The following is a 13,601-nucleotide window of genomic DNA, read 5'->3' as shown; positions in this document are numbered from 1 at the left end:
GCCGCTTTATTCGATTAATTTGTATTGAATTGAAATGTCTACCCATCTGGCTGAACCGATAAGACGCATCAATTGGATTATTGTTGAATCTAGGAGTCAATTTTGATAGTAAAATAATTTAAAAATTATTCAAAATGCTATACAATCTATTTAAAGATAGGTTTGATCGTCAAAGATGGAATTAGGGTGATAAACTATGATAATCGTTTCATCAATTTGTTTGCAAGATATAAATGAAGTTAGGAACTGAAACTATTTACTGAACCGTCGAAAATGTTCAAACTACCAAATTACACATTTCACAAAGTTAACAAACTTTATCATAACTAAATTCCTTAGATAAATCACTTTACTTGTGATTCCATACCTGTTAGGTGTTTAGTTACTTATTAAACAAAAAACATCCATGATGATGACTGGTCGTTTCAGTTAATAGTTCGTGATGTGGATCAGATTCTCTATTTCTTTAATTCTTTTTGTAAGCGCGTTCGATTATCTTCTCCGAGTAAGCTTACGATTTATCCGTTACGTGATAGTTTGGGCTTCCCGGGGAATAGTGCGTGCTTTGTGTTGTAAATCCGTTCTAAGTGGCAATAAAGAATTGAATTGAATTGAATTGTGGATCCAATATGGCCGCGCCCATGAATAAAAATAAATAGGATAAAATCACATATGAGTCATTCTGCAGATTTTCCAGAACCTGCCCTGAGAGGCCACCTGGTTTTTGACGCTAAGATTTCGGTATTTTGAGTGAAACACGATAAGACGCACTGCCTGATACCAGCGCCCTCAGCGGCAGGTTTCTGAACTAGATTTCTTAAGCTGGTTACACTGAATTGTGAAATCCTGCGTCCTAAAAAAATGTTTGGGGATTTATTTGTTGAGGATACGGCACAGACCGCAGCCTCCTCCGCCGCCTCGGCGACATCTGTTAATCATAAACCAACAGCGATATCTACGACGAAACTAGGAGTTGAAGCTCCGCCCCCGCCGAGACCGGAACACCGATTATGCGGTATATCGAATCAAGGCGCCACCTGTTATCTGAACAGTTTATTACAGACCCTGTTTATGACCCCAGAATTTAGAGGTGATTATTGTTATTATTTGTTTGCGGGTCCCGAAATTATATCATCAGAAATTAATTCACGTATTTTATGTATAATATCTATCTTTATTTGAAGCGGCGTTGTTTAATCTGGGTCCGGACGAGCTCGGACGTATTGAAGATCAACGGCGCGAAAACAACGATGACCGTTCGTCGAAGAAAGTTCGAATTATTCCGATTCAAATTCAGAAGTTATTCTCGCGTCTGTTGCTGCTCGATCAACAGTTCACGTCGACGACCGAATTAACGGATAGTTTCGGTTGGACGAACAGCGAGGTAAAAATCACTTGAAATTAAAATTTTCGAAAATTTGGATTTGGTCGATATTTTTTAGCAGACGTTGGTTAAATTCTGTAAATTCGACCGCCGATCAATTCTGTAAATTCGACCGCCGATCACACAAATATATTCAATTTCCGATTTCACATTCAAACCCGGCCAGTTTTGCACCCGGCAGGCGTGGTGGGTTCGTAAGGGACACCGAATCTAAAAATTTAAACAAAATCTACCGATCAAATAAATAGCAGGGTCAATCCCTATTCTAAGATCAAAATATTTCGAATGGTATCCAGAATAAAAGTAATAAGTTTGTTTTCATAGGGTCCCTACGACTCCTTGGTATCACATTGGCAATCTTTCATCCCGGCATCTCTTCCGTTTTAAATCATCTGCAGGGCCGGTCGCACAATCACGGCTTAGACTTAAGACCATTCTAAGACCAACTCAGTTCGATAGCCAATCTAACAACTTAAGACCAGTCTTAACATTTAAGAACACTTTTTTACTTAGATCTGATGACTGTGCAACTGGCCCCTGGCGGACATTGCTTCCGATCTATTTTCCCTCGTCATCGTTCTAATGTTTCTATTCATTTTCGCGTTATATATAAACAGGAGCTGCATCAACACGACGTTCAGGAATTAAACCGCATTCTATTCTCGGCGATCGAGGAATCCTTGTACGGCACGTCCGGACATGATTTCATAAAACGACTTTACCACGGAACGGTGGTGAACCAGATCATCTGTAAACAGTGTCATAGAATCAGTGAGAGAGAGGTAAGAAGAGAGGCGAGGGGGTGAGACCGTTTAAATCCATAACTTTCTCAGCTTGGGTTTGGGTTGGATGGAGGGAGATGGAAGGGAAAGGAGAGGGGAGAGGGGAGGAGAGAGAGGGAGATGTAGAGAGTGGGAAATGAAGAGAGGTGAGGGAGAAGAGGAAGAGATAGAGAGATAATTAGAGGGAGGAGAGAGAGGGAGAAATAGAGAGATAATGAGAGGGAGGGGAGAAAGGGGAGGAGAGAGGGAGGAATGGATAAAGGCAGAGAGGAAATTGTGCTGTTTATTTGTGTTAAAACGCGACGATTGTTTTTGTTGTTTTTTTTCAGGAGGATTTTCTCGATTTAACGGTGACAGTTGCCGGAATGCAGAGCCTCGAGATGAGTTTAAACAATGATTACGTCGACGTGGAAACAATGGACGGAAATAATCAGTATCGATGTGAAAATTGCCAGAGACTCGTTGACGCTGAACGGGTAAGTGAATCATCTCCCAGACAGTGTTTTCAATAAGAAATTAACAAGCCAGGTCCCTTTGAAAAACAGGAGGGTCCCATAATATGTCACAGTCCCGGAAATGAAAGCTGGTTTGAAAAAACAGGCGGGTCCTTTACAAACGACAGACGGGTCCGGGACCTGGGACCTGACTCTTATTGAAAACACTGCCAGAGGGCGCCACTTGTAGTATTCTCTATTTTTTTGGTAGTGTTTTATTTGAATGTATGTTTATAGCTGTTATAAATAACTCATCTTATTTCTGTTTGTTAATTTAAACGTATATATTGTGTTTTTGAAATGGTTATCTTTCTACCCGTGTTTTGTGTTATTAGATCTGTAAGTTGTGTTGTTGTCCCTCTCATACTTGTAATGGGTTTGAGAGTAAATGAAATTGAAAACGAACCATAAATCGTCGCCACCATGGAATATTCGCCGCGATCACACGGAGATGATTTGGCCCGAGCCAAATTGACACGGATCAGGCTCGGGCCAAATTTGGCCCGTGCCTAATTAGATTACATTTCCGGTACCAGTTGCAATTCAAACGCAATCATTTGTCTGGTGCTAAAATTTGGCTCGGGCCTGGTCTGACGTTTTTAGTCGGGCCAAATTTGGCCCAGGCCCATTTGGCACGCGTGTGAACAGTTGTTCCGGGCCAAATTTTGCCCGGGCCAAAAAATGCTCGTGTGATTAATGTGTTCTAAACATCAAAACTAGTAATCACTACAAGTGGCGCCCTCTCAGATGATTGGTGTTTTATACACCACAAATTGATCAAAATAATCAAAGTGAAAAATTTTGTACCACATAATCTGAGGGTTCTTACAGTTCAGGAAAAAACGGAATTCTCACTCTTTCTTGAAAATCAGGGAATTTGAATTTTTGGTGTCTTGTTGTTGTTGCTGGTGACGAGTGACACAAGGAACCTCTTGATGAGAAACAGCCCTCACTGAGGATATCTAGTAATTCAATCAGGGATTTTGAATTTTTGGTGTCTTGTTGTTGTTGCTGGTGACGAGTGACGCAAGGAACCTCTTGATAAGAAACAGTCCTCACTGATAGACTGGTATTAACTTTAACTCCATTCAGGTAATACCAGTCTATAAAACCGGACCCAGAGAATTATAGAAGGCCTGATCTGTAAGAACCGAGCGTCGTGGACAAATGGTGAATTTTGTAGATTATTTGTATGTTTTATTATTTTGTTTTTTTGCAGGGAGTAAAAATCCGTAAACTGCCGTCGATTCTAACGATCTCGTTGTTGAGATTCAGCTTCAATTTCGAGAAAATGGAACGATACAAAGAGACAGGAAAATTTACGTATCCCCAAACTATCGACATGAGGAAATATTGTGAGGAAAATGTGAGCATCAACCATCATTACTTAATGTGTCCTCTCCACAACTCTCCCAGCCGTCTTCAAACACTGAGTTCCGTGAATCCCCCTATGACATCATCGCATTCCTTCCTGAAAACCAGGCGAGATGGCTCCCTCCGTAGAAGTGAAATGTAGAATGAAATGACTGTTAGTTTTGATTTTAGATCAGTTGTAATGAAGAAACGGAGTATGAATTATATTCAGTATTAATACACAGTGGTAGTACTCACGGTGGACATTATCACGCCTTCATTAGAGATATACAATCACTAGCTAACTGGACTCATCCGGTAAGTAAACTGTCTGTCCGTCTGTTTGTCAGACATTTCTGGCTGTCTGGCGGGCTATGTCTGTGCGAATCTGACATTTCTGGCTGTCTGGCAGGCTATGTCTGTGCGAATCTGACATTTCTGGCTGTCTGGCAGCTATGTCTGTGCGAATCTGACATTTCTGGCTGTCTGGCGGGTTATGTCTGTGCGAATCTGACATTTCTGGCTGTCTGGCGGGTTATGTCTGTGAGAATCTGACATTTCTGGCTGTCTGGCGGGCTATGTCTGTGCGAATCTGACATTTCTGGCTGTCTGGTGGGCTATGTCTGTGCGAATCTGACATTTCTGGCTGTCTGGCAGCTATGTCTGTGTTTGTCTGACATTTCTGTCTCTGTCTCGCTCTATGATATGTATTGTCTATTTGTAGGATGATGCAGCAGCTGCAGCAGTTAGCAGTAAACCAGCAACAGCTACTACGGATCTAATCGAGTTTGATTCTCCGGTTGATTTAATGAGAGAGATACTCGCCAGGGCTGCTCCTCATCCGATCACTATTGATAACATTTGCAGCGTAAGTTTCACCCAGGGTCCGATCTAAGGAACAAAAGCCACTTGCTGCCCGGGGACAGGTGTACCCGATATTTCACTTACCCTTGACATGTTGTCCAATTGGTGGCACAATCATCCGTTTCATCGATTGGGATAAAAGCTTGGAGACATACATATGCACTAGCCCGGTAGTCGAATGAAAATGACTAAACTACTTGCCCCTAATGCAGGGTGCAATCTAAGCACTTGTCCGATTGCCCAGGACAAGTATATTCTCATCAGGGCAAGTAGGTAATCATTATCACTAGTCCCCCGGGCTAGTGTAATTTCATGTCACAAAGTTTTTTTCCCACTGGATACAACAGATGATAGTGCCACCAATCAGACTGCCTGTGTAGGGCAAGTACTTTTGGAGGGGGCAAGCAAAATATCAGATATGCTTTCCCCGGGGCAAGTGGATTTCATTCCTTAGCTCGGACCCTGTAATGGGAATATACTTATCCCGGCAATCGGACATGTGATTAGATCGCACCCTACTCGTCTGTGTACATGTATTATCTGTGTACCCGTGTACATGTATTATCTGTTTACTAAAGGTAACTATGTGTTTGATTATCGAACAGGAATTGGTAAAACAAACCGGGGTTTCATGGAATAAACGCTTCAAGAAGAATAACGGTTCCATAAATAAGGTAAATATTCCACCGAGGCCCTGTTCGAGACACCGGTCCCAAAATGTTGAATCAACCGAGGCCCTGTTCGAGACACTAGTCCCAGAATGTTGAATCAACCGAGGCCCTGTTCGAGACACCGGTCTCAAAATGTTGAATCAACCGAGGCCCCGTTCGAGACACCGGTCTCAAAATGTTGAATCAACCGAGGCCCTGTTCGAGACACCTGTCCCAAAATGTTGAATCAACCGAGGCCCTGTTCGAGACACCGGTCTCAAAATGTTGAATCAACCGAGGCCCTGTTCGAGACACCGGTCCCAGAATGTTGACCTTCACTTCAATTTCATCTATAACTCTGGGTCCACCAGTTCCACAGTTCCGAATTGATTTTGGTTGTGGCTCTGTTGTTAAGAGCGGGATCCAGTTTGAGCAGTCGGTCCTCTGTCAAGATTTGACGATACAGTTTCAAACTTTGAAAATGAACTAACTTTAACTCAGAGTTTACTCTGAACTCACAACTGAGGAACTGGATCCTGGGGTGTGAACTGAATGATGATTATAGCCCCCCCGCCACCCAACGGACCTATTTCTACGGTCGCGTTTCATGCTTGTTTTTTTTCTCCGTGAAGTTTTTAAGGAAACACGACGACGTGTTCGCGTTTGAATCCGGTTCGAATTGCGTCCGTTTGAAAAACGTCGAAACGAACGAAGACGAACGCGCGAATCAGCAGCAGAACCGGTAAATAGAGAACCGTGCGTAGAATTGACGCGTCTAGCGTCGAACTGGACGATAATCTATTTCATCTTATATGTATAGGTCGACGTCGCCGGCGCCCCCTAACGGGTATTGTTGGTACGATTTTAACGATACTCGCGTCCAAGCGATACAAACTGAACAACTAGAGAAACAATACTCGGGACGAGAGAGCGCTTATATGCTGTTCTATCGACTACGATCACTAGGGGGCGCTACTAGTGGTACAGACGACGTTCCCGATTGGTTGAGAGACGAGGTCGCCGAGTGCAACGATCAACTCATTCAACAAAGGTATTTTGTCAAGGTTACTCTGTCCGTATTTGAATCGATTCTGGAATTTCGATATCTCCGATATTTTCAGAGCCGCGTTCGAGATTGCGGCGAATACGATCGATATCGAGATATTACTGGCGGAGAATTACGACGTCGTAGGTGGCGCTGTACAACAACGAGAGGGAATCGAGCCGCAACATCTGTCGGTAAAAATCGATCAGAGGAAACGCGTGCGCGAACTGATATCAGAAATACAATCAATACTCAAACGACCTTCACCCGGTTTTACAGTTCACGTCGCTAAGGATACGATAGCAGGCATTCATCTGTATGAACAAATATCAGGTATTCATTGACCACAGAATCCCTGACCTAGTTCCGCAGACTTCCTGACCTAGTTCTTCAGAATCCCTGACCTAGTTTCACAGAATCCCTGACCCAATTCCATAAATCCCTGACCTAGTTCCGCAGACTTCCTGACCTAGTAGGTCTTCAGAATCCCTGACCTAATTCCACAGACTCCCTGACCTAGTTCCAGCCTCCGACCCAGTCCTATGATTATGGATTTCGTTACCTGGTTATATTTTGTTATTTCAGAGGATGAAAAATGTATAAAAGAATTTCAATTGAGTAGTAATTGTATGGTGTTTGTGTGGGATGGACAACAAGTACGTAAGGCCCCTCCCGCTACTGTCAATCAATGTCACATGACCCCTCCGTCTGCCCACTGAACTGATGAAGTAATGACTGCTTGTTTTTTTTTTTTCAGGTCGCCGGTAAATTTATTCTAACCGGACTCGAACACGAACCGATTTTACTGACAGTTCAGAAGTCTATGGTGAATCAGTGGTCGGAGGGTTACCCGAAAAGTCTCACTCTCGGGGAATTACGTATTTTAGTGTGCGAACGTCTGCTTCTGACGTACAATGATTGTGAATTATCAGCGCTGAATTCATTTGAAGGTACGACTCGCCCTCCTCACCTAACTTACAGTCCAATTCTTAACCCTTGAAAGCCAGCTACGAGAGGGAGGTGGCAAAAAAGTATCGTATGATATCAGTGACCTTAGAATTACGTTCTCAAAAGAAAGCAAGAATGAAAAAAATTTGAAAAACTTCTAATGGCGGACAAATACCACGGTAAAAATGCAATTTCAATCAGCTCTATGGCATTCTACTCTGAGCAACTGGCCCCAACCTGTTACAGTCAGCACTTAGTAGAATTGGGTAGCCCTGTGCCTCGGTTAGTTGGTTAAGTACAGTCAAACCTGCTCAATACGGATTTTAGTCTAATTTTGGTCTAACCCGGACAATATTTGCAGCCCAATTGTTCATCGATATATAATATATATATATATATATATATATATATATATATATATATATATATATATATATATATATATACAAGAAAATGATTTTAAATCCGGATTTCTCGTAAACCGGATGAAATTCGTCGGTCCGAAATTTATCCGAATTTCAAGCGGATTCAACTGTGTCGAATATTTCAGATAAGACCGGTCAGTATACGATACTCGAACGCGTTAACGACGGATTCACGTTAGACGAATGTAAACTCACCGATTTATGCGCGATCAACTGCGTCGATACGAGCGAATTCATACAACAGAACGACGTCCGTAACCACGGTAACCCGGTACCGGTGACAGATCAACTGATTACGGTAACAGTCGAGAATCATTGTAATCATACAGAAACAAACTCAGCCGATACAACGGGCGGTACGGGCGCTACGGGCACTGCAGCTGTCTCTAGTAAATATCCTACTGTATTTAAGATTCAAACTCCGGAATATGCGGTAAGCAAACGTTCAGAATCCTAAAATCGATTTAGGCTCCTCGTAATGAAACTAACTTCGCCTGGGCCTCGCGAGGCCGATTTGTATTTTCACCACACAGACTGTCGCCGAGCTTAAAGAACGGATTTTATTCAGATTGAATTCGCCATCGATCGAGACACGATTGAGAATTGACGACGATATGATGGGTTGGACCGCTCCCTGTAAGTAAACATCTACATGTTACAAGTACATGTACAACAAAACATGTTACATGCACATTTACACCAAAAACATATATCATGAATGACAAACATGTAACATGTATGACAAACATGTTACATGCAAATGTATCACAAACATGTAACATATATGACAAACATGTTACATGCAAATGTATCACAAACATGTAACATATATGACAAACATGTAACATGCACATGATTCTCAAATATGTAACATGAATATGTACCACAAACCTTAATATGTATGACAAATATGTAAGATGCACATGTACCACAAACATGTACTGGTAACACGAATAACAAATATGTAACATGTACATGTACAGCAAACATGTAACATGCGCAGCAAACATGTTCATGTTTATCTCTTGTTTCAGTACATGAAAATTTAAGTCTAACGCACGCAGGAATCGCGGCTACGACTTGTCTGATTCTAGAACCTGGAAAACCACCGACACATAATCAGGTAGATTCCACTGCACTCATCACTTCTCTCTCTCTCTAATTTTCCTCGTCGTTGTAAATGATTTTGAATTCTATATTGTTTTTGTGGTATAGATTATAGTGAATATATCACCACCACCACCAGCAGGTGGCGCTGCTACGGAGAGATTTAGTTTAACGATGGAGCGAGATATGACCGTCGACGCGTTACTGAAAACCGTCCTACGAAAACTAAACATCGAATGTAAGTTAATCGAACCCGAGTTTCACGATTAGAAAACTGTAACTCCTTACTCTGACACTCTCTGCAGCTACCGCGTGGCACCTGAGACTGGCGAACTGGTGCGGAGAACCGGCCGCCATATTGGACGATCTCGACGCTAAACTATCGGAATCGCAGATGAAAAACGGCGACACAGTTTTACTCGAGGAAGGACGCGTTCCCCCGAAGGTAGAATTATATCCATTAAAAAAAGTGATCGGTTCGCGTACATAAAGAGGGCGCTACTATGTCTGTAATTAACGATTGTAGGGTTACGTTCAGCTTCCCGTGTGGTTATATCCTACGGTAAAACCATCAACTGACTCAACTCCGGGTTTACTGTCGTGGATTACTACAGGAATACAAGGTATGTTAAACGACTATCTGTATGGCAGGAGTAACGTTAAACCGGATTTATCTTTAGATTATCTGTACGGCAGGAGTAACGTTAAACCGGATTTATCTTTAGATTATCTGTATGGCAGGAGTAGCGTTGAACCGGATTTAAAACCGTGTAAATTAGGAACTGTCGAAGTTCGTAAAGAATCGTCGGTCGATGAATTAAAAGAGAGAATATCGTTGCTACCGGCGATGAGTGAACAGACGTATCCGATGTTCGATTATTTGCGTCTGCGACTGATCGAAACCGATCGATTAAAGTCCGTTCTACGCTGCAACCATCAGAATTTGCAGTGAGTTCCACACGACCTTCACCTTTCAGCGGTGTCGTCTGCTACTGGTCACCGTTTGATTTGAACTCGTTATGTTTTTAGGAGACAAAAAGTGACAAGTTCCAGCGAAATAGGAGTCCAAATACTTCAGCACGCTGAACAGTTGAGGTAAATATCACGATAAGACCCCCTCGACTTGGACCCCGTCAACTAGACCCTCTCAACTTAGACCCCCTTGGCTTTGAACCCTCCTCAACTAAACCTCTCCAACTACTAGGCCTCAGTATTCTTATCCCATACCTTCTTGAGACTTTCTTGACCGGTTACTGGTTGCGCAGTCATGGCTTAGATTTAAGATCAGTCCAAGACCATCCTAAATCTATAACCAATCTAACCTAAGATTAAAGACCACTTTTAGTCATGACGATGCATCTGACGCCGGCTGGGCTAGGGGCTGCAGCTGTGCAATGGTTGGTTAAAGATGAACAGTGGATGAATACCATAGTAACAACAAACTTTTAATTGTCACTCTGTCACCAGTCAACTCTAAACCGACCGCAGTCCGTGGCGGTTATTATTCCGGGTATAAATTCTCCTTAGCGGAAATATTTCCAAAATGTTGTTTATTTTTCGCTCGCAGCTCGTGCGAATTGATATTGAACGTCTGGTTGCGAGTTCCCGGAACACGTACGTACAAAGTTTACCCGGAGTTTATTTGGGACACGAGTCGCGGAACGAGTCCGAATCAACTCGTCGATCGAATAGCGGCGCATTGTTCGTTGCCGCAGCAACAAATATCGATAGCTAAATATCATCAACATCGATACGAATGGCAGAAAATCGAGAAAATCGATTTTCAAATTAACGTAAGTTTTACCGGCGATGCAGTTGATAATTCGGGTATTAATTAATTCTGGGAAAATATAGCAGAAATTTTCTTTTCAGAAAAATATTAAAGGCAAACGACAAAAGATTCCGAAAGTGAACGTAAAACAGTCGCCTTATTACATCAGAGATGGAGATATCATAGCAGTGAAGGTTCGTTAGCCATTTTGTGTATGGCGGCCATATTTTTCTATGTGATCATATAGAATCAATTTTGCGCTGTAGAGACCGGCGTTTCAGATAATCGTTTGTCGTTGATAGGATTTGACCGACGACCCGACGGATGAAGACGACTTCACGACTATTGACGACGATCTCGGCAGACGACAATTAAAACTGCAGGCGGAAGAAAAAAGAAAACGGTAAAATCGATGAATTCCTCGAAATAATGAAGTTTATTTTCAGTCCCAGGCTATTTCAACTTGAATTGAAAGGAAATGCAGTTAAATAGTTGTGAGTTGAGATTTGACTCAATGAAAGTGAACTAATCTTATCAGAACTATGGAACTGGATCCAGTGTCATAACTCGGTCAGTTTTGTTAGTACATATGAACCTGATATAAGGTGTGAATAGGTATAGCAAAGATGGGCAACTGAACTAAAATATCGATTTTACACCATATTGAAGCATTACCGAAATATCTTCTTTTTAAACTGAACTTCGATCAAAAGAGACTCCATCTTTTAAATGAATCAAATCATATCACAAACTGAAGTTAATTTCAAATCATCGAAATAATTTTTTTGCGAGAGAGAGAAATTCAGGTTGTACTTAATAAGGAGAATGTATTCATTTATCATGATTTGAATATTCGAAAAGAGATTAATTTCGTATAATAACTATAATGAAATTCATAGAAATCGATATATTAATATTTTGTATGTTTATTTCACAGGCGAGAAGCAAGGGATGCTGCCGAAACTGACAGTGAGACAGTGATTGACAGCTCAGTGGGCGTGGTTTACGGACCGAAACGAGAAGAACGAAACCTGACGATTAAAGTCGATAGATTTAGATAACATTTTATACGGCTACAATATTTCAATGCAACTCATAGTCGACAACAGTAGATTCTGTTTGCGACGGAGCTATTTGCCGCCCTCTGATTGGACAAGCTGATTGGCAGGGATTACATCGGCTCCCACAGAACTGGGAAATTGGGAAAAACTTTTGAAACAATTCCCAGTTTGGAAATATTGGAATTTGAAAAAAATGTCCTCAAATCAGGGAAATATCCGGGTAATTCATTTATATTTCATGTATTGTATTTGCCAAGGGCAACTTTCCTTCAGCGATTTCCCTTGAAAATCACCTTTATCAACCATTCACCGCTAAGATGTCGACTGTAGTATGATGATATCTGTTCATTACCACTTGGGAAAATTGAAATGAAATAGTGAAATAGTTGGGAAAAACCAAGGAATTCACATAATTCAATAATTGTCAAAAATATTAACATAAAACACGTTTTCAATGTCAACAAGGTAACTGATCAATTTATTTGAGTATGATTCTACACTAAAATCAGTTATTGCATTGCAATAAACAGGAGTTAACCTCTATGTGACAGTTTAGCATCAGACATTGCAGGAAAACTCACCCATCGAATACTTGAGAAAGAACCTGGGAATTTCTAATTCATCTAACTGTGGGAACCATAGTAGCTATCACATGCCCTGTCCGATAATGTATTAGAGACCGCCCTGTCCCTGCTGCACATGTCCCGGGCATCGGTATACGGCGGAGACAATTGATTATAGCCCTGCTTGGTCCGACGCAAACAGAGTCTTCTGCATTTATCAGTCCACGATGAACTGGACTGAAAAACATTCAGGGAACAATAAAATTGTCATTAATCAGGGGGAAATGATGTCTCCCGATGTGAGAATTTATTTCAATTCTGTTTTATGTTTAGCCTTCATTGGTTTCAATGATTTAGAAATAATTAGGTTCAATTTACAGATTGAAATCATGCATTCAATTCTGGCAATAATTAATTGCTGCTCGGATTTTCAGTTTTCAAATGTCAAATTTAAAGCTATTGTTGTTTAATTCTAATTTGGGTTTGAAATCTGAAAACTTGTTTAATTTGAATTTTGAGTTTAGTTAGAAATCGAATATAGTTAATGTATTTTAACTACATGGATTTTCTCTGTGTTACAGTAATTAATTAATTAATTAATTAATTAAACAAACTAATTATTGATTAATAAGTGATGAGTCTACAGGTGCTAGAAAACGCTATTTGTTTCTGTGTAGATAAATGATTTGTATATTCAGTGAATAATAAATAAATATTGTTTTGTTAAATTGTATCTGTTTTGTGAATGGATTGATAAAAGGGGTGTCCCGGGTTCGAATCCAGTAATTATCCGTACTCGTTCCTTGTGGTACGGTCGTTAAATTGAGGATGTACAGGGATGACCCAGGTTCGAATCCAGGAATTACTGATACTGGTACATATATTGGCGCTGAACTATGGAAGACCTCAGACGACATACAAGATATGAGATATAACATACGAGATATGAGATGCAACATACGAGATACGACATATGACATACGAGATACGACTTATTTACAGTACGGGTGTCCGTCCGCTGGCGCCACCGCAGTGTATGTTTTTTCAATATTTACTGCATATTAATCGTTTAACATGGTGACGCGTACAGTCATCGTCAATTATATGAAAACCAACATAGTCAACATTTTATTCAAACCAGAAATAGATTTCTT

General features: G+C 41.0%; 1 protein-coding gene across 1 annotated transcript; it reads left to right on the top strand.

Moving 5' to 3' along the window:
- Window positions 1-670: 670 nt before the first annotated feature.
- On the top strand, window positions 671-12,959 carry LOC141912028 (ubiquitin carboxyl-terminal hydrolase 40-like). The gene is made up of 25 exons (XM_074803192.1): window positions 671-1,090; window positions 1,185-1,384; window positions 2,002-2,166; window positions 2,496-2,642; window positions 3,880-4,026; window positions 4,206-4,331; window positions 4,738-4,881; window positions 5,483-5,551; window positions 6,160-6,269; window positions 6,348-6,578; window positions 6,649-6,905; window positions 7,158-7,228; window positions 7,330-7,522; window positions 8,071-8,378; window positions 8,479-8,581; window positions 8,980-9,068; window positions 9,161-9,290; window positions 9,358-9,497; window positions 9,579-9,675; window positions 9,778-10,000; window positions 10,082-10,147; window positions 10,620-10,845; window positions 10,925-11,017; window positions 11,126-11,226; window positions 11,761-12,959. Exons 1-25 carry the CDS (start codon window positions 862-864, stop codon window positions 11,882-11,884), a joined length of 3,789 nt encoding a protein of 1,262 aa, XP_074659293.1. The 5' UTR covers window positions 671-861; the 3' UTR covers window positions 11,885-12,959.
- Window positions 12,960-13,601: the final 642 nt, after the last annotated feature.

This window comes from Tubulanus polymorphus, chromosome 10 (genome assembly GCF_964204645.1).
Source record: "Tubulanus polymorphus chromosome 10, tnTubPoly1.2, whole genome shotgun sequence".
Taxonomy (NCBI): Eukaryota; Metazoa; Nemertea; class Palaeonemertea; order Tubulaniformes; family Tubulanidae; genus Tubulanus; species Tubulanus polymorphus.
This window is presented reverse-complemented; position numbering and strand designations above follow the sequence as displayed.

Coding starts and splice junctions, on each gene's coding strand:
- LOC141912028 (XM_074803192.1), top strand. CDS start 862: ATGTTTGGGGATTTATTTGTTGAGGATACGGCACAGACCGCAGCCTCC. Junction 1,091..1,184: donor TATGACCCCAGAATTTAGAG/GTGATTATTGTT, acceptor CTTTATTTGAAG/CGGCGTTGTTTAATCTGGGT. Junction 10,001..10,081: donor TGCAACCATCAGAATTTGCA/GTGAGTTCCACA, acceptor TTATGTTTTTAG/GAGACAAAAAGTGACAAGTT.